The 21706-nt window shown below is 38.3% G+C and overlaps 3 protein-coding genes across 3 annotated transcripts; 2 read left to right on the forward strand and 1 right to left on the reverse strand.

Annotated features, from left to right (window-relative positions):
- The first annotated feature begins 837 nt into the window (after positions 1 to 837).
- LOC103367921 (40S ribosomal protein S26) lies at positions 838 to 4470 on the forward strand. Its single transcript, XM_008296115.1, has 5 exons — positions 838 to 876; positions 1955 to 2026; positions 3714 to 3891; positions 3994 to 4124; positions 4376 to 4470. Exons 1-5 carry the CDS (start codon positions 838 to 840, stop codon positions 4409 to 4411), a joined length of 456 nt encoding a protein of 151 aa, XP_008294337.1. The 3' UTR covers positions 4412 to 4470.
- Positions 4471 to 8544: 4074 nt separating this feature from the next.
- On the reverse strand, positions 8545 to 13200 carry LOC103367922 (zinc finger protein Eos). Its single transcript, XM_008296116.1, has 8 exons — positions 13136 to 13200; positions 11945 to 12002; positions 11735 to 11839; positions 11157 to 11411; positions 10553 to 10720; positions 10313 to 10462; positions 9877 to 10008; positions 8545 to 9428 (listed from the first exon to the last, which is right to left on the reverse strand). Exons 2-8 carry the CDS (start codon positions 11982 to 11984, stop codon positions 8545 to 8547), a joined length of 1734 nt encoding a protein of 577 aa, XP_008294338.1. The 5' UTR covers positions 11985 to 12002; positions 13136 to 13200.
- Positions 13201 to 15093: 1893 nt separating this feature from the next.
- rhebl1 (Ras homolog, mTORC1 binding like 1) lies at positions 15094 to 21242 on the forward strand. Its single transcript, XM_008296093.1, has 8 exons — positions 15094 to 15514; positions 17545 to 17616; positions 17720 to 17787; positions 17950 to 18032; positions 18479 to 18535; positions 18629 to 18676; positions 19197 to 19278; positions 19391 to 21242. The coding sequence occupies exons 1-8, from the start codon at positions 15463 to 15465 to the stop codon at positions 19481 to 19483; spliced, it is 555 nt and encodes a 184-aa protein (XP_008294315.1). The 5' UTR covers positions 15094 to 15462; the 3' UTR covers positions 19484 to 21242.
- Positions 21243 to 21706: the final 464 nt, after the last annotated feature.

Raw genomic sequence — 21706 nt, forward strand, 5'->3', positions numbered from 1 at the left:
AACAATTTCCCTGAGGTTTACACCGAAGGGATCAATAAAGTTCTATTCTATTCTATTCTATTCTATTCTATTCTATTCTATTCTATTCTATTCTATTAAAAGGGTGCAAAAAAAAGTGGTCTGCATTTCTAGAACTTCGTAGTCAGATTAAATAATTGAAACGAGTTCCCCTTCTTTAATGCAGTCATGAGCACCCGTGTTTCATGTGGATGCACCTGTGCAATATTGCTGCAATGTCAAGTGATTCAAAATTGTATCACTTCTCAATATTTCCAGTGTTTCAAAGTTAATTCGTAGAGTGCTTCCTCTTCTGAACAATCAAAAACAAAAACTTTAGAAAGACTGCTTTGAAAATACAGGCTCAAAAGTAAAAACTCCATGCAACCATAGTAATTAGACCTGTGATTTCCAATTAGTCTAACTGCATGGTTAGAAAATGAGCTGTGAACACCAGAACATTCTCAATATTGGCCCAAATAGATAGATACTTTATTCATCCCCATGGGGAAATTCAGGATTCCATATGCAAAAGAATTACCAGAGAAGATAAACAAAATCTGATTCAGTGACTTCACAAAGATGGAAAAGGTTACATGAACATCAGTGACCACATAAAAACCACTAGGAACACAACTGCAGCAATAATGAGAACGTGTAGAATGAGTCATAGTACTAATAATAAGAGCAACGATTGGTAAGATAAAACAAGATAAGATAAACTTTATTGATCCATCAACAGGGAAATTTACATATTACACCATTGGGACATTTTCAAAGAGAAAGTTGGAGCAACACAACCTTTCCAGGAAACAGCAGCTGAAAAGAATAGAGTAAAGGATGGCTGAACATCTCTGCAAAAATTTGGTATCCTCAATGGTGAGGAGAATTATATCTGTCATTAAAAGTAAGAAAGAAGAAGAAAGAAGAAAAAAAAATAACGATTTGAATCTCAGTGGTGAAAACTTTTTTTTGTATTGAATTCCTACTACGGGGCCTGTATTTATTTATTTATTTATTTTTATTATAGTAAGTCTAATCTGTTATTTTAATATTTTTAATTAATGTTATATAAAAGCAAATATCTGACTTTACAACTTAGAAGTAATGCATTTTTTGAGAGGTAACAGAATTTTGAGGCATTTGACATTTAGGTGCTGTCAAGTGGTTTCTTAAAGAATGTGAATTAAAACAGTAGATAGTATTTGCACTTAAACATCCATGAAACAGCACACATAGGCCCAAACTCTCAGGGTTAAAGTTGGCATACAGTAAAGATTATGTCTATCTAATTTTCGTTTAACTCACATAGTTGCTGTGTGTAACTGCATTGCAGACTTTCCACAAAGTGAACTCAAATATGGATTTTCAAACAGTGCAGCTGAAAATGAATGGCTGCTTTTGAAATGATGGATTGTAATGTAAAGTTTATATAGCTCATTTGCAACTTAATGTCTTTAAAGATTAAATTTTACTCCCTTTGACAATCCAGCATTTACAGTATGGAAAGCTTCCATTTTCACATTAAGTTACGAATAAAACATGATACAATGGATTATTTTACTCAAAATTTTCTGTCACAATTTCTGCACAAAATTGTATCTTTATCCCATATGTCTTACACCTAGTTTTGTCAGGCAACATTCATCGTATTTTAACTCACCTTAGCGTCAGAACAAAGGTGGGCTTGTTTTATTACACGGCGTTGCTCGGAAGCACCGCCTCTATAACTGGATAACTGCAGTAACTAAACTCCGCTCACTCAGGAGACGCTGGGCAATCTCCTGTCGACACTGATATCCCTCCGCCAGTTAAAGATTATTATTTTCGTTATTTTTCAGAAAATAAAAATGTGATTGTTTCCTTATTTGAACTGAATGTATAACATGCATTTGTGAAAATTAATACAATAAAATACCAATAAATATCGTTTTTTTAAATCAAAAAATATTTCGAGGGCGGAGCGGATAGTACTACTTCTCGCGGTACGACCTCTTCCGGTCCTCTTTCCAGCTTCCCGTGCAACATGGTGAGTGTGTTTCACTGGCGGCCGTACGACGAAAATGCTAAAAACTGATATTTTGTTCGAATACTCAAACCCAATTAGTCTTTCTTAGGTGTTATAAAGACATAGTTCAATCACAGTGTCGACAATCGATATTCAGCGTCATTCAGAAACATAAAATATTGGTTTGGGCCTAATGCTAGCTGTTAGCAGGCTAGCCGTTTTGTGCATGTGTTCCGTGATATAGCAAACGATAACGCCGCTGTTACGGTGCGGTCAAACTGAACAGATGTGGATACAAACATGTGTATATAATGCGGTTATTTCTAATATGTTAGTTAAATAGCACGGAAAATACCAGACTACATAGGATTAAATATGTTTAGCAACTGTTGTTTGTCCAAGACACCGCCGACATCCCATGAATTTGACGATCCGCCGTGAAGTCAATCGCAGAGTAACAGATATTTCGTTATTTAACGAAACGTGGATGAATCTGCTTGTAACTCGTGAAAAACTTAAATCGTCGTGAGTAACACGAGACAAATGTGAGTCCATCTGCCAATACCCTTCAATCGGCATCCTCTGCAAATGTTGAAGAGATAGTACTGAAACAATAACCTGTGAATGTCAAATCTTAAAATTCAATACCCAAATAGAAATTTACTACTGCCTCTTTAGTAAACAAATGATTATTGTCAATAGACTGCAACAGTGGTTGCTTCGGCACCATTAATAACTCAACAGCGCTGGGTAGTGTTTGAAATTTTGATACTAGTAGCATATAATACTGAGATGTTGCAACAGACATCACAACCATCCTTTTCTTTATTCTTTATGCCCTTTTTACATTTGACAATCAAAGCAAAACGTACTAACTGTATGAGCCTGGAGCATTTTTGTGCAGTTTTTGCTCCTGTTTGATTTCAATATAGAATCCCACATATCTATTGGAGCATTACTGCAGTGTCTAGAATTAGATAGAATTTAATGTTTTCTGTGCGGTATGACAGGTATGCCAAAAATTATCAAGACAAAATGAAAGTTGCTGTATTTTTGATACCTGTTTTACCAAAAATTTAGGAAAACTGTGAGTCAATATGTACATTTCTTCAGGTTACCAATACTGGGGGGAAAAAATGGTGGCTCTACATACAATACATAACTTACTACTTAAGTGTTTTAATTTGTTTCTATACTTGTCTTCTTAGCAAATATACCTTGCAGGTCAGCTGAAAAGTTCTTGAATTTTCTGTTATGTGACTGGTGGTTGCAACTGGGTCTTGGGGTACAGAGAATTGTTGCTCAGTCTTAAATTGGAAAATCTAAAATTGGATAAGTCTTCAGCAACCTTTAGCTCAGGGGTGGGCAGTCCTGGTCCTCGAGGGCCACGGTGCTGCATGTTTTAGATGTTTCTCTCTTCCAACACACCTGATTCAAATGATCAGCTCATCATCATCAAGCTCTGCAGAAGCCTGATAACGATCCTGATCATTTGAATCAGGTGTGTTGGAAGAGAGAAACATATAAAACATGAAGGATTGCGGCCCTCGAGGACCAGGATTGCCCACCCCTGCTTTAGCTGCTTGGTACTTTTTGATGGTCAGTCCTGCTGACACAACTGTTGCTTAAAAAGTGGTACGAATGTACAGCACCAACCCTAGTTTTGTCACTCAAATGTTGCTTGTTCTAACTGTGGCCTGTTTTGCAGACCAAGAAGAGGAGGAATAACGGTCGTGCCAAGAAGGGCCGTGGGCATGTGCAGCCCATCCGCTGCACCAACTGCGCCCGTTGTGTCCCAAAGGACAAGGCCATCAAGAAGTTTGTCATCAGGAACATTGTGGAGGCGGCAGCCGTGAGAGACATCTCAGAGGCTAGCGTCTTCGACTGTAAGTGTATATTCTTTATACCATGTACATCATCACAAAGCTCAGTCTTTGCATTTTAATGCTGATGGCTTGTACTCATGTTTTCCCTTCTCCACTCTGCAGCATATGTTCTGCCCAAGCTCTACGTGAAGCTGCACTACTGTGTCAGCTGTGCCATCCACAGCAAAGTGGTGAGAAACCGCTCCTGTGAGGCCAGGAAAGACCGCACCCCACCACCCAGATTCAGGCCCACTGTAAGTAGCATCCCAAAAACACTGTTTGCTGCCAAAGCTGTTCAGTGTAGTTCTATAAAACCAATGGCACCGTATCGATACAGCACCTTCTTTCTATAGTGGATCATCTGAATAGTCATAGCAGAAACACACAGGTGCAGCTAATTTCAAAGTTGAGATGAAATACCAGAGCCCTGGATACATCTGTCTAGTAAATGTAAATACCTGTGAAGGACACCTGTATTAATATAAAAATGTTCTTTCTCTCACAGGCTGGTGCACCAAGAGCTCCCCCGAAGCCCATGTAAAGCAGAATTTGAAGATGCTGTACACGTGAAAAATAAACTGAAAAGTTGTTACAAAAACATGAATGTGTGACGCTCATTCACTAATCTTGTGCTGTGTACTTGTAGAAAAGACAAGCAGGTCAAGTATTTTATTTGGAATAGACTTTCTTACAGTACAAAACTTACAGTAGTTTAAGATCGAATTACGCAAATGCATAATTACATACATTTAAAAAGGCTCTGCAGTTATTTAAAGCGATATCAGACCATTTAGAGAGTGGGGGGAACTAAAGAGAGAAACTGAGGGGAACAAATAGTGCAACGAGGAAACCTTTAAAACACAAAATACCACAAAGCTAGAGTTAGTTTACTTTCTGAAGTAAAGTCTTGAATTGGAAACAGTTTATTTGGTTGTCCTTAAGACTAGAACAGAAAGGTGTTGGTTGAGGAGCAAACAGCGTCAGTACCACATGCATCAGGTTCAGAAGCACATTACTATCCAGTGTAGCACACACAAATAGAGATGACAAATTTTTTTTCATCTATAATGCAGAACATGAGATTCTGCAAAAGAGCCAATTCATTGGACTGGAGAGCCAAGCCTTTTTCTTTTTACTGTTTTTGTACAATATTTCAAGCAAGATCAACAAAATGGCTGAGGATTACATCGACTTTTACACATTTTGTCTCTGGTATTTTCTTTGGCTCCTGGTAGCATTACCAAAAATCATTTTCTTCTCTTTTTTTATGGATTTTTGTCAATGAATTGTAAGAAATGAAAAGCTGGTTCTGGCCAGGGTTAGTGATGAATGGTGGTGTCAGGGTACACTCAAACATTTAACAAAAAATATGAGCCATTATAATTTGCACCACCACTGTGTTCTTTTTTTGTTTGTTTTGTTGTTTTGTTTTTTTTAAAGAGTTTCAACAATTTAGAGAGGAAATGCATAAAAGACCTCCAGCCAAAGGCACAACAGCAAAATCTACTTCACACAAATCACACCAACTGGGGAAGAGTCACACCTGGGCCTAAATCAGAATATACACAGTGAAGAAGGGTTTAAGATGGAATTCATTGGTCAAAGCATTTTCTTCCCCCTATGCAAACTGACAATTTCACTGATTTGCAATAACTACTTTGGTGTTATGTTTTTAGATTAGACTGATACAAGTAAATTTTAGGATTTTGTGAGAATTTACAAACCAACCTCTGTCGCAAAGTGATCTAACAGTCCATTTTCATATTAAGGCAAGATCATTTTGATTATTAAAGTAACTTTAGAAGAAATAAAGTTAATCACATATTTCGATTTGTGTTACCACAGTGGTGACAAAATCACCGTAGTGCATTGTGGCTACAAGTGATTCCTTCTCTCTTGAATCTGGCACAGCAACGTGCACCAAAGCCAACTATGTGACAAACAAATGCGGACTTCACTTGGGAACTTGACAATTCTTCCTTTCTCAACTGAAGCGAGGTAAACATTTACATTATCTATTTCAAAAGGTCTTCTGCAAAACTAAGTGTAGATAAGAACATTGTAACACCTACAAGGCTTTAATGACAGCAATGAAAGGAAATTCTTACCTTGCAGCTTCTTCCTAATTTATATTGTATATACAAATATATTGATTTCCTTTAACTAATTTTTCATTTTGCCACTACAATAGGGAAAAGTGCTTAACAGTAAGAAATAGTGGTTCTTTGGCTCAGCCATGGGGGGATTTTTTGGTGCTATACAGAACCACGCTCATGCGGATCTAAAAATAGTATGAAAACCAAGTACTACTTTTTTTTAAATTCCTCTTCGTGAAGACAATATTTCCGAGCCTCTGCACATCTAAACAACTAGTTAAAATCTGAGAATCCATACAAGACTGAGTTCAGTATATAACAAAACCAAAGAAATGTTCACCAACACAATTTTGACCTTAAATATTCATTTCGAGCCCTGAATGGTTGAGCGGTTTCAAATTAGTCTAATGAAAATAAATGCTTCTTGGAGCTGAAAAAAACAACAACTCACCTATTACGGTCAAAATAGCAATTATGGTAAACAAAGGGGAAATATTAGTTCATAAGCCTTTGTCTGCACTACACAAAAAATAATGGGCTCAAGTCAGCTGATGATTTTGACTGTTTTTGTAACCTTTTTGATTTTCAGTACATTTTTGACAAGTTTGTTTTAAATTTATCCTTGTTTCTGTTAATATACAGTACATGAAAAATGGCATCCACAAATGTCCTGCTAAATTGAGTATGAATTTTTGTGCCCCGGTCTGTGAGCTAGACTTTAATTTTCAAAACAGACTTCCGGACATTAAACTGTTTGTGCTTAAGCTGTGTGAAATCAAATACTCATAAGAAGTGACTACCACTATATCTGTTGTTTTAACAAGTAAATAATTAGACAGAATCAAAAGCTGACTGTGTTGTTTGAACCGACACATTTCTCTGGACATTTGATTTCTGCACAAATGGCCAAGACTAGATCATCATTAATTATAGATCACAACCAACAAAACAGACATGAAAAAAAATTCTTGTCATTCTTTGAGGAACTAAAATGTCTTTAAAGAAAAAAAAAAAAATGCAAATCAAAGTTTTGGATTTACACTGTGAGGACGGTAGTGGACTGCCACTCCACACTGCACTCATGTCATAGCAGCATGTGTTCAAATGAAAGGTACATTTCGTCTTTGATTAAGCATAGGAATTGGATCTTTGTCAACAAAATGAATGCAAATCAGCCCCATTTTTGTTGAGTATGATAAACAGCTACTGTAAAGCTACAGGCCAAAGACTTTACAGTGTCTGGAAAACAACTTGATTACTTACATTATTTTCTAACTCATGATCTCGAGCGTCACCCACAAAGATCTGTTTGTAAGACATGACTGCTGGTAGCTCATGTCTTTCAATCTGGTCAACAAGGTGAAGAAAGGCACAATACAATAACGTAACAAAATCATGTTCAGAAATAGCATAAATAGGTTAGTTACTTATTAGGGTTGGTTTGCTGTTTGATGTAATTATGAAAGGGAAAATATTAACAACGTAACTTCTTCAGTAATCTCTAAAATTGTGGCAGTGATACTTGAACCCCTTTCCTAGTGAGAAGAACATAACACCAGTTGTTCTCACGTTTTGAGAGAAATGTGCAGGTCATTAATGAATTCTATAAAATAGTTTAATATAATCATAGTATTCTGGCAGTTATCAGTGCAACAAAAGCAGTCGTAGAAAAGAAAAAAAATAATTAACATACCGCCCCACACGGCATTCACACAAATAAAGGCCTTCATTTTCCACCTTACTTATTCGAGTTACTTCCAAAAAACACAGCTTCTCAAAGGCTTTCTCTCTCTCTCTCTCTCACATACACACACACACACATACACGCACACACGCGCACACACACACACACAAAGATCTGTTCATTCCTCCCCTGTTAAAAACCAAAGTGCATTTCTAATTCACGGACAGCCCCTCAAACTTCAAAATCTAATTGACGAGGACCTGGTTTTTAGAGTTTGGTCTGCACTTTACTTTGAATTATAAAAAGCAATCTATTGTACAGAATCAACCCCAAGTTGGAAAAGAAAAAAACGAACAAAAGGTTTGTCAGCAAATCATTTCATTTCATTGTAAAAGGTGCTTTTAGAACAAGGCATAAAAATCTGTACAGATTCCACTGTAGACAAGCCTATAAACTTAGCTTTTTTTAAAATATCATTTCTGTTAAAGTGCACAAGAGGGGAAGGTTTTGAGGTTATGGACAATAGTCAGATTTGTTTTCTACAATTTGTGCATCAGGTCTGAATCCTGAATTTTGGAGCAAGGCACGTCTGCGGATGAAAAAGTGCATTGGCTCTTCATCTACTTTAGAACACATTTAATCAAAAATGCATTTTAAATAGATTTGTTGTTCAAAGTGCATTGAAAGCAATAAGGACCACTATTCGAATTTTAGAAACATATAAATGAGCTTTTCATTAATGATCGTACATGCCAACTGTGCCAGCGCCTGTTTGAAATATTCAGTTTCATTCCATCAGTGACCCCTTTAGCATATGTGCAGACCAAACTCAGCCAAGTCCTCGTCTTAGAGTGAGAAAAGCTCTAGGTGAAGCGGGTTGTCCATCATTTATCCTCAGTCAAGGACGTGCTCTCCACGGACAATGTGCGAAGAAAACTCATAACGGTCCTGGCTGCGATGGCCACAGATGTTGCACTCAAAAGGCTGGCGAAAACCATGGCAGCCCATGTGGATGGTAAACATGACGTGGTCTAAGAAAAGCACACGGCAGTGCTCACAACGGAAAGAACGCACAGCTCGTCCCTCCCCGTCTACAACCCGAAAAGCCTCCCTGGACGTGGAGGAAGGCGCTGTAGGTGAGCTTGGGGTTGGAGCGTGTGCAGGAGCTGGGTGGGCTGAGTGGCCTCCATCCTCTCTCTCCAACTCCCGGTCTTTGGCGTGGCTGGGGCTGCGTCTGTCACGACTCCTGTGGTGTGCAATGGGAGGATGTGCTGCATGATGGTTGTTTGAGTGGAGGAGATGATGGCCGTTGTTACTGTGCAAGGTCGCAGTAGGAGCGGTGCTGTTGCACGGCTCATCTGGCATGCTTTCTGTGTCCGTAGAGTCCTGGCAACCATTGCTAGGAGAGGGCGCATGACTTCGACCAGCAGGCAGGTCTTCGTGACCCTCGGCTGCCTCCCGTCCCCCCACACCCACAGCCCCCAGCCCAGCTCCTGTCCCTGTGCAATCCAATCTGGGGCCTAGACCAACGGGAGCATGAGAGGAGCTGTGGATCGGTCTGAGTTCTGACAAACATGAGGGGTGAGTGGTGGAGTGGTGTAGGGGTCTCAGGGTGTCTGATACCCCTCCTCCGTTACCTGCTACGCCCGTGTATTCTCCTCCCAGACTGGTAAAGTGTGGGGCTTTGAGGTCCCCTGCGTGCATGTCTCCGTCTTTATCCAAACCAGCAGTGAGCTCATAAGGTGCATCTGCAAGGTTGAGGCGTATGTGCTTCTGCCCTGCAACACAGAGAGACAAAATTTTATGATATTGTACAATGCAGGACTGTGAAAGATGTCACAGCAGCATATTCCTAAAAAATACATTGATAATTGAAAAGTTCATGAAGATAAATGAACACACTGAAATTTTTTTTGGGATTCATTCTGAATATGATCATCACGTGTTACTGAATTTACAAAAGAATCAAGTTTTAGTTTTTGTCAGTTTAATGACCAGACTAAATGGAGTCTAGTCCTGCATTTATGGGTGAGACAGAACTGTTCAAACCAACTAACTGCTGACAAACATTGTAAAAATCATAGGACTTGGATATATAAAATCCTAAATGCTCGGGGTCACAAAATTAGGACTGAAAGACCTGTCTTAATGCACGTGGAATCCTATTTTAAGCAACGAATACTGCTTTGTTTCCTCAAACCGTCCACACTGAGACCAAATGCTCACCTACAAATTTTTGTGGTGTGGATCTCTTGCGTTTGGTGATGCTGTTGGCGAGCCGATCGATAAATGTCATCTTGTCTGAGGAGGGCTGCAGTAGAGAGTCTGGTATATACTCTAACTCTCTCATCTCCTCTCCTGCACAGAGTACAAACAAACTGTAATGTTATTTTGGGGTTTCCTTATTACCCAGACAGATTTTTTTCCGAAATTCTGGTATGAACCTAGACCACCATAGGGAAATATAAGTGATTATGAGTGGAGGATTTTGTGCTTCACCTTGTTAGGAAGGTACACTGCATTTCTACGCTAGATGCTACTACAATCCCTTCTGGAACCTGATATTGATAAAGCACCATATTGTGAATTAAATAACTGTCTTCTATGAAAAGTGTTGTTTATTTCTGACAAGTCATCCCCATGAATGTCACAAAACACATACCTGAATTCTGCACACTGCTTGGCTGCTGTGACTCCAGGCTTTGTAAGTAACTGTGGCAGCGCTCGCGGTGCTCCTCCAGGGTGCTCTGCTGCTTGTAACTACGGCCACAATAACTGCACTTATACGGCTTCCCTACAGTTGGAGAGGACACTGGAGACAAAGTGGGGAAATTGCATTATTATTGTCATTGTACACCATTATTTTTATAAAATGCACTCAACAGGCTTGCGTCTGTCCTACCTGCATGAGTGCGAAGGTGGCCAGTAAGTGCATCTCGTCTTCGACAGGCATAGCTGCAGAAGGGACATTTAAAGGGCTTCTCCCCCGAGTGCAGCTTGATGTGGCGGAGCAAGTTACCCTTTTGTGTGAAAGAGGCGCCACACTGATTACACTGAAATGGTCGCTCACCTGTCAAAAGATCAAACCAGTCAACCCAACGACTCCAACTACATCAGTAGTGGATGTCTAGTCACAACCACACCTGTCTTGATAAATTGCAAGTACACCAGAGCATTTAAAATGTTAACCATCACCACAGCTGCTTTTTTTGTACCATTCAGCTTGATTATTAGCAGAGTGCAAACATGTTTACACATGCAACGCTCTGCATAACTAGTAATTTTTCAAAACATGTTTTCTTCCATATCTGTAACTATGTGTCAATACAAGGTCAAGTCTTTGTATGTCGATAGTAGACAGTACATCAAATGTCTGCAAATAAAATGTATTTGAGACATAAGTCAAATAATTTTCTGTATTGAATCTAATGTACCAAACCTGTTGACCAACAGACCTTAGACCTTCTCACAAAAAAATCTTTATTTGAACTAAACTGATTGGTCACCTGTGTGGCTGCGTTTGTGCACCATGAGAACATTAGGCCCGATGCAGATCATTCCGCAGATGTCACACTTGAGCTTTCCGTTTGGCAGTCTAGTGGCTCCAGATGGCATGGTTTCAGGATTGGTGAGCTCCCTGTAGCCTCCCACAGCCTCAGATCCCTGTTCCTGACCACCCTCTTCTACCCGCTCCCCTCTTTCATCCTCAGTGCTACGACCTGGGTCTTCATCACTGTACAGCTCCACTTTAATGGAGTTGGCTGCAGAGGTGCAAGAGCAAAAATGACGGTCTTAAATGTAATAATCTATCAACCAGAGCGCTGCCAGACGAATAAGAACGAGACAACAGAGTGGGAATGGGTTTACATGTCATTACTTAAGTGAGCAGGGCTGCCCCAGTAACTTAATCAAATTCATTAGGGGGAAAAAAAATCACACTATTAAATGCAACCTGTGCAATTTTACTCATAAAAAAGTTATAAAATTGTTTCACGCTTTTGAAAATGTTTCACATATCACATTAAAAGCCATGGGTAGTTTTATAAAACAATATATTAGGATCTATTAAAGATTTTCCACTGACCACTGAGGGAGCGACTAGGAGAATTCTCTTTGCTATTTGGGGTGCTCACTGTTGGACCTCCAAGGGCCCCAGAAAACTCTCTTTCCATTGAAGAGTCTCCACTAGCTGTAACCAAAAAACAAACAAACACAAAAACAAGAAATCTCAGTTGGACGAGAACACAACCTTGGATGGCAAATATATTTGTGATTAAATAAACCAGAGTTCTACCTGATATGTAAGATCGGCCATTGCAGTCATCAACATCCATACTAGTTCTTGCTGAATACTGAAATGACATTCATGTCACAAGTGAATGCTCTAGCACACTGTAACTCACTGCACTGATTCACTCATAACTACACATAATCACGTTTACAACCTATATTGCTGTAACAGGATGGCATACAGTATTGCAGGTAGAGGTCCAATTTCACATTACAAAATCCAGGATGTGTGTCAAGTTTAACTGGTATTGCTTAATAAGTAACTCGCAAATTCGATTACCGCAGATGCTTTCGATTATAACTAACACGAAACGCTACATGAACATTTGCTAACTATAACGTACTACTGCTAACTTGTTGGTGCGGTGCAAGCAAGGAAGGCCGTACAATCTGGACTGCTTTCACATTTTCGTATAACATTAGCTTCCGGCTCAAACGATAATGTGCTAAAGATCGGGTGATGTGGATTAAGGCATCGTAGTAGAAATGATTAACTAGCGTCTAAGTTAGCGGTTACTCTACTCTTACCAGCCACACACCAGACTCAGTAACAATTAGGGAGATCCATAACAACACTGCTAAAGTAACTTAAAGTGAAGGCGATATAACGTCAGGCTCACTTAAGGCAAATTAACGTGAAATTCAGATCGTAACAGAGAGATATAGCGCTGCCATCGTTTACATAACGGTGGCGTTGAGGTAATCTAAGTTTAGGGCCTTGGTGGCTAACGTTAGCTTGCCGCATGTGATAGAAATTACCACTGCCCAAGTTAGCTAAACTCAACACTATAAACAGTCTGTCATCATCGACAGCTTGCTAAAAGGAATGGACAACGCTACAACTAAGTAGTATGTGCAGCGACGAAAGTAGACAACGATGACTTGTGACATTAATTAACTGACTATCTCTAAATTGGACATTCAAGTCTCCTCGACGTCGTGTTTAAGGCTAGCATAACAAACCAACATTAGCCTGAAGTGTCTTAGCTAGCTAGCCCAACAGCCAATGTTTCCTAAACGGTTGCTATGGCACCCACCGCCACCCAAAATGCTACGGCTAGCCAACTAGTGGTTAGCCTGCTAGCTCGCTCTCCTCGAAGCCTTCAAGCTGACTGTTGTTATGCACAACACAGCGGAGGCGGACAACGACAAGTGCTTTTAAAGCAGTCCGTTTCTCTAGTACCTGTTGTCTTACCTGTCCCTGTCAGGGCCGCTCCAGTGAGGTTATTCTGTATTTTCATCTGCCTGTTTATGACAGCAGCATCTCCCGGCAGGGTTTACCTCCAGCGCCAAACTGCTTCCGGGTCACGTCCCGAACGTAGCTGCTCATCAACCACCAGCAGACATTTAAAAATGATCAGTTCTACAAAATACCCATAAATAATAAATTCGCCACACACATGAACACAAAGAACGGGAATTTTTTGACTGAGGTTATTTTTGTGCACTGCTTAACAGTCTGTGTATATAGATCTAGCTGTAGTTCAAATCTTCAGATCTATCCATAAAATAGACCTGCTGTTTTTACGATACGTTGTATATGTCTATCATGGAGGAGACGCCGTATTTATACTGAGCTCAGAGAATATTGTCCCAAGTCAAACTTAATTTTATCGAGGTGTCTGGTTTCAAGCATATGTGATTGAAAACAAAACACTGAGAGAGAGAAGAGCAGTGAAGACCAAGATAGAGGCTTCAAATGTGTGAGATTATGAGAATAATTATTTCCCCCATAATTATAATTTCAGTTGAACAGGTAGAAAAGGAACCAGGACACTCCTATAGAAAACTGTAGTTGTGGCATGTTTGATGCCAAACCCATAAGTTTTAAATAAAAACTGAACTGTTCCACACAGCTTTCTATTTCTATTTTATGTGAAAAAGATTTAGTAATTTAAGCCTTTATTTACCTGAAGTGCTCAATGCTTAAAGAGATTTCAAGGGGTGATACATAGCCTATAAACGTGAGGTTTTAGTTTACTTACATTTCATTCATTTCATGTTCACACATCAGGAGACTGGAACACTGTAGCTCTTTGTTTTTCCCAAGTAAGTGTACCAATACACCGTACGCATCCACGCATATCCGTCATCCGGGTAGATGGTAGTACAGATAGGAACGATCTACAATGAGTTACTGAACTTCCTACACACTAATTCCAATAGCAGATCTTCCCAGATGGTTTATTTCCTGGATGGGTGGTGGAATACTATGCTCATTTCCATTTTATATGCCTTCATACCTGTACTACACTACATTTAAAAAGGAAAAAATATACATTTTAAGCCACTTTATTTGACAGCTTTATATTATAATTATATACTGCCTCTTACGTTTAGTATATGGAAGAATTAAAAAAAAAAAAAAAATCACAGAAAAAAAACAAACAATAGTAGCATTTCGTAAAAAAAAAAAAAGTATTCAAAGGGTTTAAATGGGAAAAAAATGGATACATTTCTGGTAGTTATGAAGAGGACTGATGTTGCTTAAAAAAATCTTACTCAGTGAAAGTGAAAAATTTATATTATTTTGGTTGTATTTTTGACAAAATCTGAAAATGCATTAAAAATAATGTAGAACATTTGAAGGTGGAATATTTTACATTTGACTACACTTTATTTGACAACTGTTTGAGATATAACAGTGAGCCTATAAAATACATCGATTTCTAAATATTAAAGGTTATGCCAAGTTATGTTTCAGCTGTCTGTGAAGTGTTGCACTTCCACCAAATAGTGATGTTTCATCGTAGCTTCTGAGATACTTTTAATTACGTGTGTTTACATAAATGTCTCAGCTACTTTTATTTAGCAAAGAATCTGAATACTTCTCTAGCCATTGTCTGGGGTAAAAATCCATTCAGATGAGGTTGTGATCGCACGTGTCTTTGTTTTTGTCACTTCACCTGTGTGAAAAGCTGCGTCCTATTTGTATAGACTGAAACCGTGGAAATGCACACTTGTTGCTTTGTAGGATTTCAGATTTTCGCCGGGGATTGTGGCCTGAAAGTCAATCTGGAAAAGTCTGAAAAGGACGGTGGTCAGGAACATGCTGGGCCGTTCAAAGAGTGACCTCTACTGTACAGACTGGCCTGAATGCTCGTCCATGTCAGGTCTGACGCACTGGCTGGTTTTACGACGGTGTGCTTACACAATGACAGTTTCCGTCAGTTTGACTTGCGGATCGTGACCGCGTTGAACAAGCTGTTTCTTTCGTTACCAATTACAACTCAAACGTCATTTTCATCATTTCAGATTATCTATCGATATCGACGACTATATCAGATACGGAAACAGCCAGTATTTGTTTTTTTTTTTTAGATAAGTACAAGCTGTGTTTGCAGTAGTGAAACTCGGAGTTTCCAGCTCGAGGCCCAGCGGAGAGCTCGAGCGGCGGCGGCTCCGAAAAGTTTGTTGTTGTCACGTGACGCGAGACGAATGTGGCGATAAAAGTTTGTGTAGATAGTAAAAGTAGGTGGCGTACTTCTTTATCCAAACACACTCAACACCGTTTTCACCGCGATGCCTCAACCAAAGTACCGAAAGATCGCCGTTATAGGTTACCGGTCCGTAGGTGAGTACAACGTACGAGCTCGTGCACAGCTAATGTTGGTTGAGCTAGCAGGCTAACTGGCTAACGTCCTGGCTTTGTTTTCCTTCGGAGCGACAACAGCAACGCTAGCTCACCTTTGTTCACATTACGTTGTGTTATATTTGTTTGCTGCGCAGTTTACTAATAAACCATACTAAATTCAACCGTACCTTTCCATAAGTTGTAGCCATATGGTACCAAATGTACCATGAGGGTGAAAATAAAGTTAGCTCAGCCGGTGGTACACTGGTAGAGTGCCAAGTGATGTTTGCCACGAAACCTTACGTCTAACATGTTGATCACAACAGGTATAATAATATCCAAAATATAAAGAAAAAGACCTACAACTGTATTTGATATATTATAAAGCCACAAACAAACTGTTGTTTATATTCTAAATTCTTCTTGTGTGGCCGGTGTTGCTCCAGTTCTCGTGAGTCATCAAACTTTGTGGCCCTACTGGGATTATCATTGTGTTTGCCGTTTACGTATCTTGCTTAAAGACACTTTAAAGTGTCTTTTTAAAAAATATATCCTTCTTTCTAACATTTCACAACAGGTTCACTATATTTTCAAATGTCCGAAATGAAAAGTGGTTTTGGGGTCTTTTTTTTTTGATTCAGCACCTGGATAAGAAATGTGTGTGTGTGTGTGTGTTTTTAAACACTGACTACTTTTGAATAGCTCCTTTTGTTTGGTCTCTCCAACTGTTTTTTCGTTTTTTTTCTTCATATAATTTAGTCTCATAAACATCCTTTAAATGTCTCCACAGAATTTGGATAAGGTAGTAAAGTTTGATAACTGTAAGTTAAAAGCAAAACAAACATTGTAGGACTGCACCATATTGGGAAATGCTAACATAGCAAAAAGTTGTTTTTCTGCTGTGGATCTTGCAAAAATGAAACCATACAGCAGTTTGAACAACTTAACAGATGTATTTGGAAACAATTTGTCAAAATGTTATTTTTGGGGAGATTTTGTAGGTTGAAAGTATATATATATATATATATATATATATATATATATATATGTATTTTAAATTATCAGAAAGATTTGTGATGAATTTAATAGGTGACAACTAATAGGTCAATAGAATTGATAATAAAAGATCTGGTTTTGCGTTTGTCATACAGAGCTTTTTGGTGCTGATTAAACTAGTCAAACAAATGAATTATGTTGCTTCCTGTAATTGAAACACCTCGCAGTAATCGAGTACCGGTTTTGGTTGGCATGTTCCTTTCTATAGCCAAAATTATTTTCATACAACTGATGTTGCATTACTTTTTTGCAATCAAATCCTCCATTTTAATGTTCCTCACTCAGTTTGCTTTGGAAACACACTCCAACGAACTCAGTGTCCTGTGAATTAAGCTTCAGTAAATGTGTAATTTATGTTCTATCAGACAAACGCCTCTTTTAGATTACTCATGGAAAATGAGAACTGTGAGTTTTCTTTTGAATCAAGCAGCAAACAAAGTAGTGACATGATGTATTTGAGTTATTTTGCCTTGCTAAATATTGCACTCTTTGCCATGTGTCTACTGTGTATGCAAACATCAGGATGTCGATGATGAACCTGAAGTTGAAACTTCTCACTAATATGCACAGTTTTAGTAATTTTAGCTGCAGTAGAATAAAGTTCGTAGACCTTAACTGTCAGTCAATATCCTTTGCTGTTGCATCACAGAATCAGACAGATTTTAGTACACCAAAATGACAGCTTTCAAAATATGTGACCTTATCCAAATACCACAGGGGCACCATCTTTTGTAACAGCTATCAAAATAAGTGATGAAGTATTAAAAAAAACATTTACTGTGGCAATACTGCTGACATTCCTGATCTGGTCCCAGAATTTTGTGTAATACTTGTGACCAATAATGCAATGTTTAGAATGTTTTCGAAGTTTTCATGTAGAGGATTAAAGTAATCGACAAGAAGGAGACTGTTTGAATGATACTTTAGAGACTTTAGAGGAAAAAACTGTGTTATGTTTTTTTCTCCTTGCACAGGAAAGTCATCTCTTACAATACAGTTTGTGGAAGGACAATTTGTTGACTCCTATGATCCCACCATCGAAAACAGTAAGTGTCATCCGTTAATTGTTTGGAAGGCATTGCAGCAAAGAAAATCATACTGAATTTAGCTAAATGAAAAGTTTTGTAACTAATCCATCATTCTCCCCAGCCTTTAACAAAATGGTCAGCGTGAATGGCCAAGACTTCAATCTTCAGCTAGTTGATACAGCTGGACAAGTAAGGAGTCACTTTGCTTCTATAACTGATACACAAGCCCTAGCTCTCTCTTTGGTTTCAATCAATGCTTTTCTTCTATTAAATTTCCCGTTTTTAACTTTTGACTTTCATGTGTTATATTTGAACGTTTCTGAGATTGCAATACCTCTTCTCTGTCTTTAGGATGAGTACTCAATTTTCTCACAGTCCCACTCAGTGGACATCCATGGCTATGTCCTTGTGTATTCAGTGACTTCCATGAAAAGGTGAGTAGATGGTTGTGTTCCTATCTGTGCAAATAAGGCATATACAATCAAAAGTCATAGAGTACTCTCTACTACAAAAACAAAGCTCTGTGTTTCCTAAAAATGTTTTTTTTTAGTATATTTAGATTTGGCCATTTAGAGAAGTTGGCAAAACATTAATCATAAATCACAAAAGTGCAATTCAATCGATTATAATAACACTACTAGGTTTATAATGTGCCACTTTCTAACTTTATTAAAGAGACATTAACTTAGCTCCTCTCCACTGTAATTTTCAATCCTGTAGTTTTTTATTCAGCTGTACCAGGTGCCTGCTTGCTCATTGTTTTAATCAAATGTTAAAAGTATATATTTTTTTGAAATAACAGTGTATTATAGGAAGTTAGTGGTTACGGGCTGCTGTCAGATCGGTGCTTTAAATTGCTTTGATGTCTGTGTTTGCTCAGTTTTGAAGTTGTGCAGGTTCTACATGACAAGCTGCTAGACATGGTTGGCAAGATTCAGTAAGTTTAGTTGGTTCTTTGAATTTCACTGTTTCCAAAATGTGTTTTCCTCCTGTGTCCAAAGTGTATCTAACCTGGATATTTTCTTTTTAGGGTTCCAATTGTTCTCGTAGGGAACAAAAAAGATCTCCACATGGAAAGGTAATCAAGATGATTTGAAGTCCATAGAATGTAAAGTACCTAATTTGTGTTGTTACTACCTGATAAAACTGACACTGATACATGTCAACAGTTAGTATAATTCAACAATATTTAACATTTAATGGCAAATGCAGCCCTTTTTTAATTTAGCAGTTTAAGGATAAGTTTTGTGTTTCCTCGTGTCCTGTGAAATACACAAAACCAGCAATAAATTGAATTCACTGACACATACTGTCTATGTAATCAAAGCTTCAGAATACTTATTTTTCTGCATTATAGACCTCCAAAGTCTCTACAAAACTACTAAAAACATCAAAAGACATGTCATTGTACTGGGTTACACATTTACATTTACAGTTTATAGACTTGCCAGCTTTGTGTTTTTAAACCAAAGCACCACATTCTTTTCTCTCTGTTCTCAGATGGTCCTTAAAAACAGTGTTTTGGGAGAGTGTGTGCAGTGCACGTCATATAAAAGCAGTTCTTTTTTCATCAGGTATCCATTTTATTTTTTTTCCAGGGTTATCAAGCCAGAGGAGGGAAAAAAACTTGCTGATTCCTGGGGTGCTGCGTTCATGGAGTCCTCAGCCAAGGAGAATGAGGTAATGACGGTGTCTCTTGGAATACTAATTATGGACACCAACTCATCGTTGCAGTTCACAAATTGTTTCTGGCACAGAATCACACTCTGATGACAATATTCTTACAATGCAGACTGCTGTGGAGGTTTTCAAGCGGATCATTTTGGAGATGGAGAGAGCTGATGGAAATGCACCCCCAGAGGAGAAGAAGTGTGCTGTGATGTAAACGTATATCCAGGACATCAGTAAGCTATTTACTGAAGACAAGAGGCACAACTTCACCAGCTTGCCAATCGTGACCTCACCAACACCAAGACACTGCAGTGGAACCTTTCTGCTCCATTGTGATACCAGATTGAATTACATAGCAAAGCAACTGCTCAGACAGTTGATAAACTATCTCACTAATTGTCACCACAGGGAGAAGTTTCTAAGAGCAGAATAAATCTCTGCTCTAAGCAAAGAAGCACCTTCAGTGAACACTTTCTTTAAACATTGAAATGTAATCCATGGCTGGGCATAATCTTGATTTTTGAGTTCAACCAAATGCTCAGAAAACAAAACATGATTGCCAAAGTTTTTGGTCCAAATTGATTGCATTATTTCTTTCTATTACTCGAGACATCATTGGCTCATGTCTCGTAACTCTTTGAGTAGTTGAGTTATTACACAGTGAGGGCTGGTTAATAACCTTTCTAAGGACTGGTGTATTCTTTCGGCAGGTCTTTTTCCCAGTGATGCAGTCATAGTCCACATTGCTTTAAATGTGGTGTTAAAACTGTCACTATTTCTCACAAATGGTGGATTTCCTTGAACACTCTGTGATGAGGTTTTACATTAAAAAAAAATCTCACTGTGCCTTCACAGTTCTCACTGTAATTTTTCTATCAACTCATCTTCAGGTACCTTTCACCAATGAACTATGGAGCTGTGTCTTCATGATGGAGGAATCTGTTATTGTATATTTAACAACTTCCGTTTTAAGCTCTCCTGCTAAGCAGATAGGCCTCCATTGTGTCTACGATTTAATTTTTCCTTATTAACTGTAATAAAGATGTTATCTTATGGGCAACACTCAGAAAAATTTAGTGTAGATTGGAATAGGTCCTTGCTATTACCGGTTATGGCCTTTTTATACAATATAAATAGAATCATAGAAATTGGTTTGGTACTGTTGGTTATATCTTGAGTGATGCAAGTTTGCGCTCCCTTCCATATCCTAAGTAGAGTACATGCATATATCTGCATTATAAATATCAATATTGTTGAGTTTCAATTTTTAAATCACATTTTAACATTACAGAAGACTATTTAAGTGGCTCAAGGCCACAGAATTAGCATAGTCATTTTTGAACTCATGGTTTTGACTTGATGGCTCTTGCAGGCTTGATGGAACAAAGCCAGAATGGCATACAGCCCATTTAAGTCATCCAGTGGACTTGCATGGTCATTGTTAGACCCTTAATGATATATTTTTCATAGATGTAGCCTTACAAAGATGTGACAGACTGTGGATTTTCCCCCATAATCCTCACGTTGTACCTGTAGTGGATATTTGTAACTTTTTATCAAGTGTTTTGCTGAGTAAGTAGTTGATTGATGGATGATTGATGATGGTTGAATAGAAGCTGGTGATGCTGTGTCTTGTGCCTTACAGTTGTTCAAACTCCCTCATCTGCTTCCTTTCATGACTCAAGGTGCTCTTAGGGTTGTTTTTTTGTTGTTTTTTTCCCTTCTATTGACTTGACACCATGGGTGCAGGTGTTGTGCACCTGAACACCAATATTCCCTTGTGGGTCAATGTTTATTCAGAAATCTTGCTGTAAACAGTTTTGTATATAAATAAATCTGTTACTCATTTGATGTGTCTGCTGATTTTGGCTGCATTCTTTAGGTGGCTAAACTTTCCCTTTTATAGATGTTTGATATTTGTAAAGTATCAATAAAAGGATGATTTGAAATTTGTATTAAAGTGAATATCGAAAGAGTATTAAAATTCTTGCCTCTAATTAGTGACTATAAGCTTAAAGTATTCCTATTTTCTACTTATTTTAATACGCTTTTGTTGTGTTAAGGTTTGGAGCAACACAGATATGAATCCACGACATACAGGATAATGGAGAAAACAGCATTATGGAATTTAAGTACCAACAGCAAGTGTAAGAAAATATAAAAAATCAGAACTTTGAAACCAATTTATTGCCTATTTCCCCCCATTTTGTTGAGATTAGACGATGATTATCACAAAATGAATCGGATTTTAAAACTCAGTTTGTACGTACTCCATTGAAGCAGACCTGTGTATCTGTGTGGAAATCTCTAGAGAGCCATTTTAAATGTTCAGCTGCTACTCGGAAGGAAATGTATACAGACCACAGAACTAAACAATGTGAGCTTGAAAAGTAATGTCTGGCTATGTTTTTTTGGTGTGTACATTGAGGCACACATA

The sequence above is a fragment of the Stegastes partitus genome, unplaced genomic scaffold (genome assembly GCF_000690725.1).
Source record: "Stegastes partitus isolate 25-593 unplaced genomic scaffold, Stegastes_partitus-1.0.2 Scaffold1100, whole genome shotgun sequence".
In the NCBI taxonomy this organism is placed as follows: domain Eukaryota; kingdom Metazoa; phylum Chordata; class Actinopteri; family Pomacentridae; genus Stegastes; species Stegastes partitus.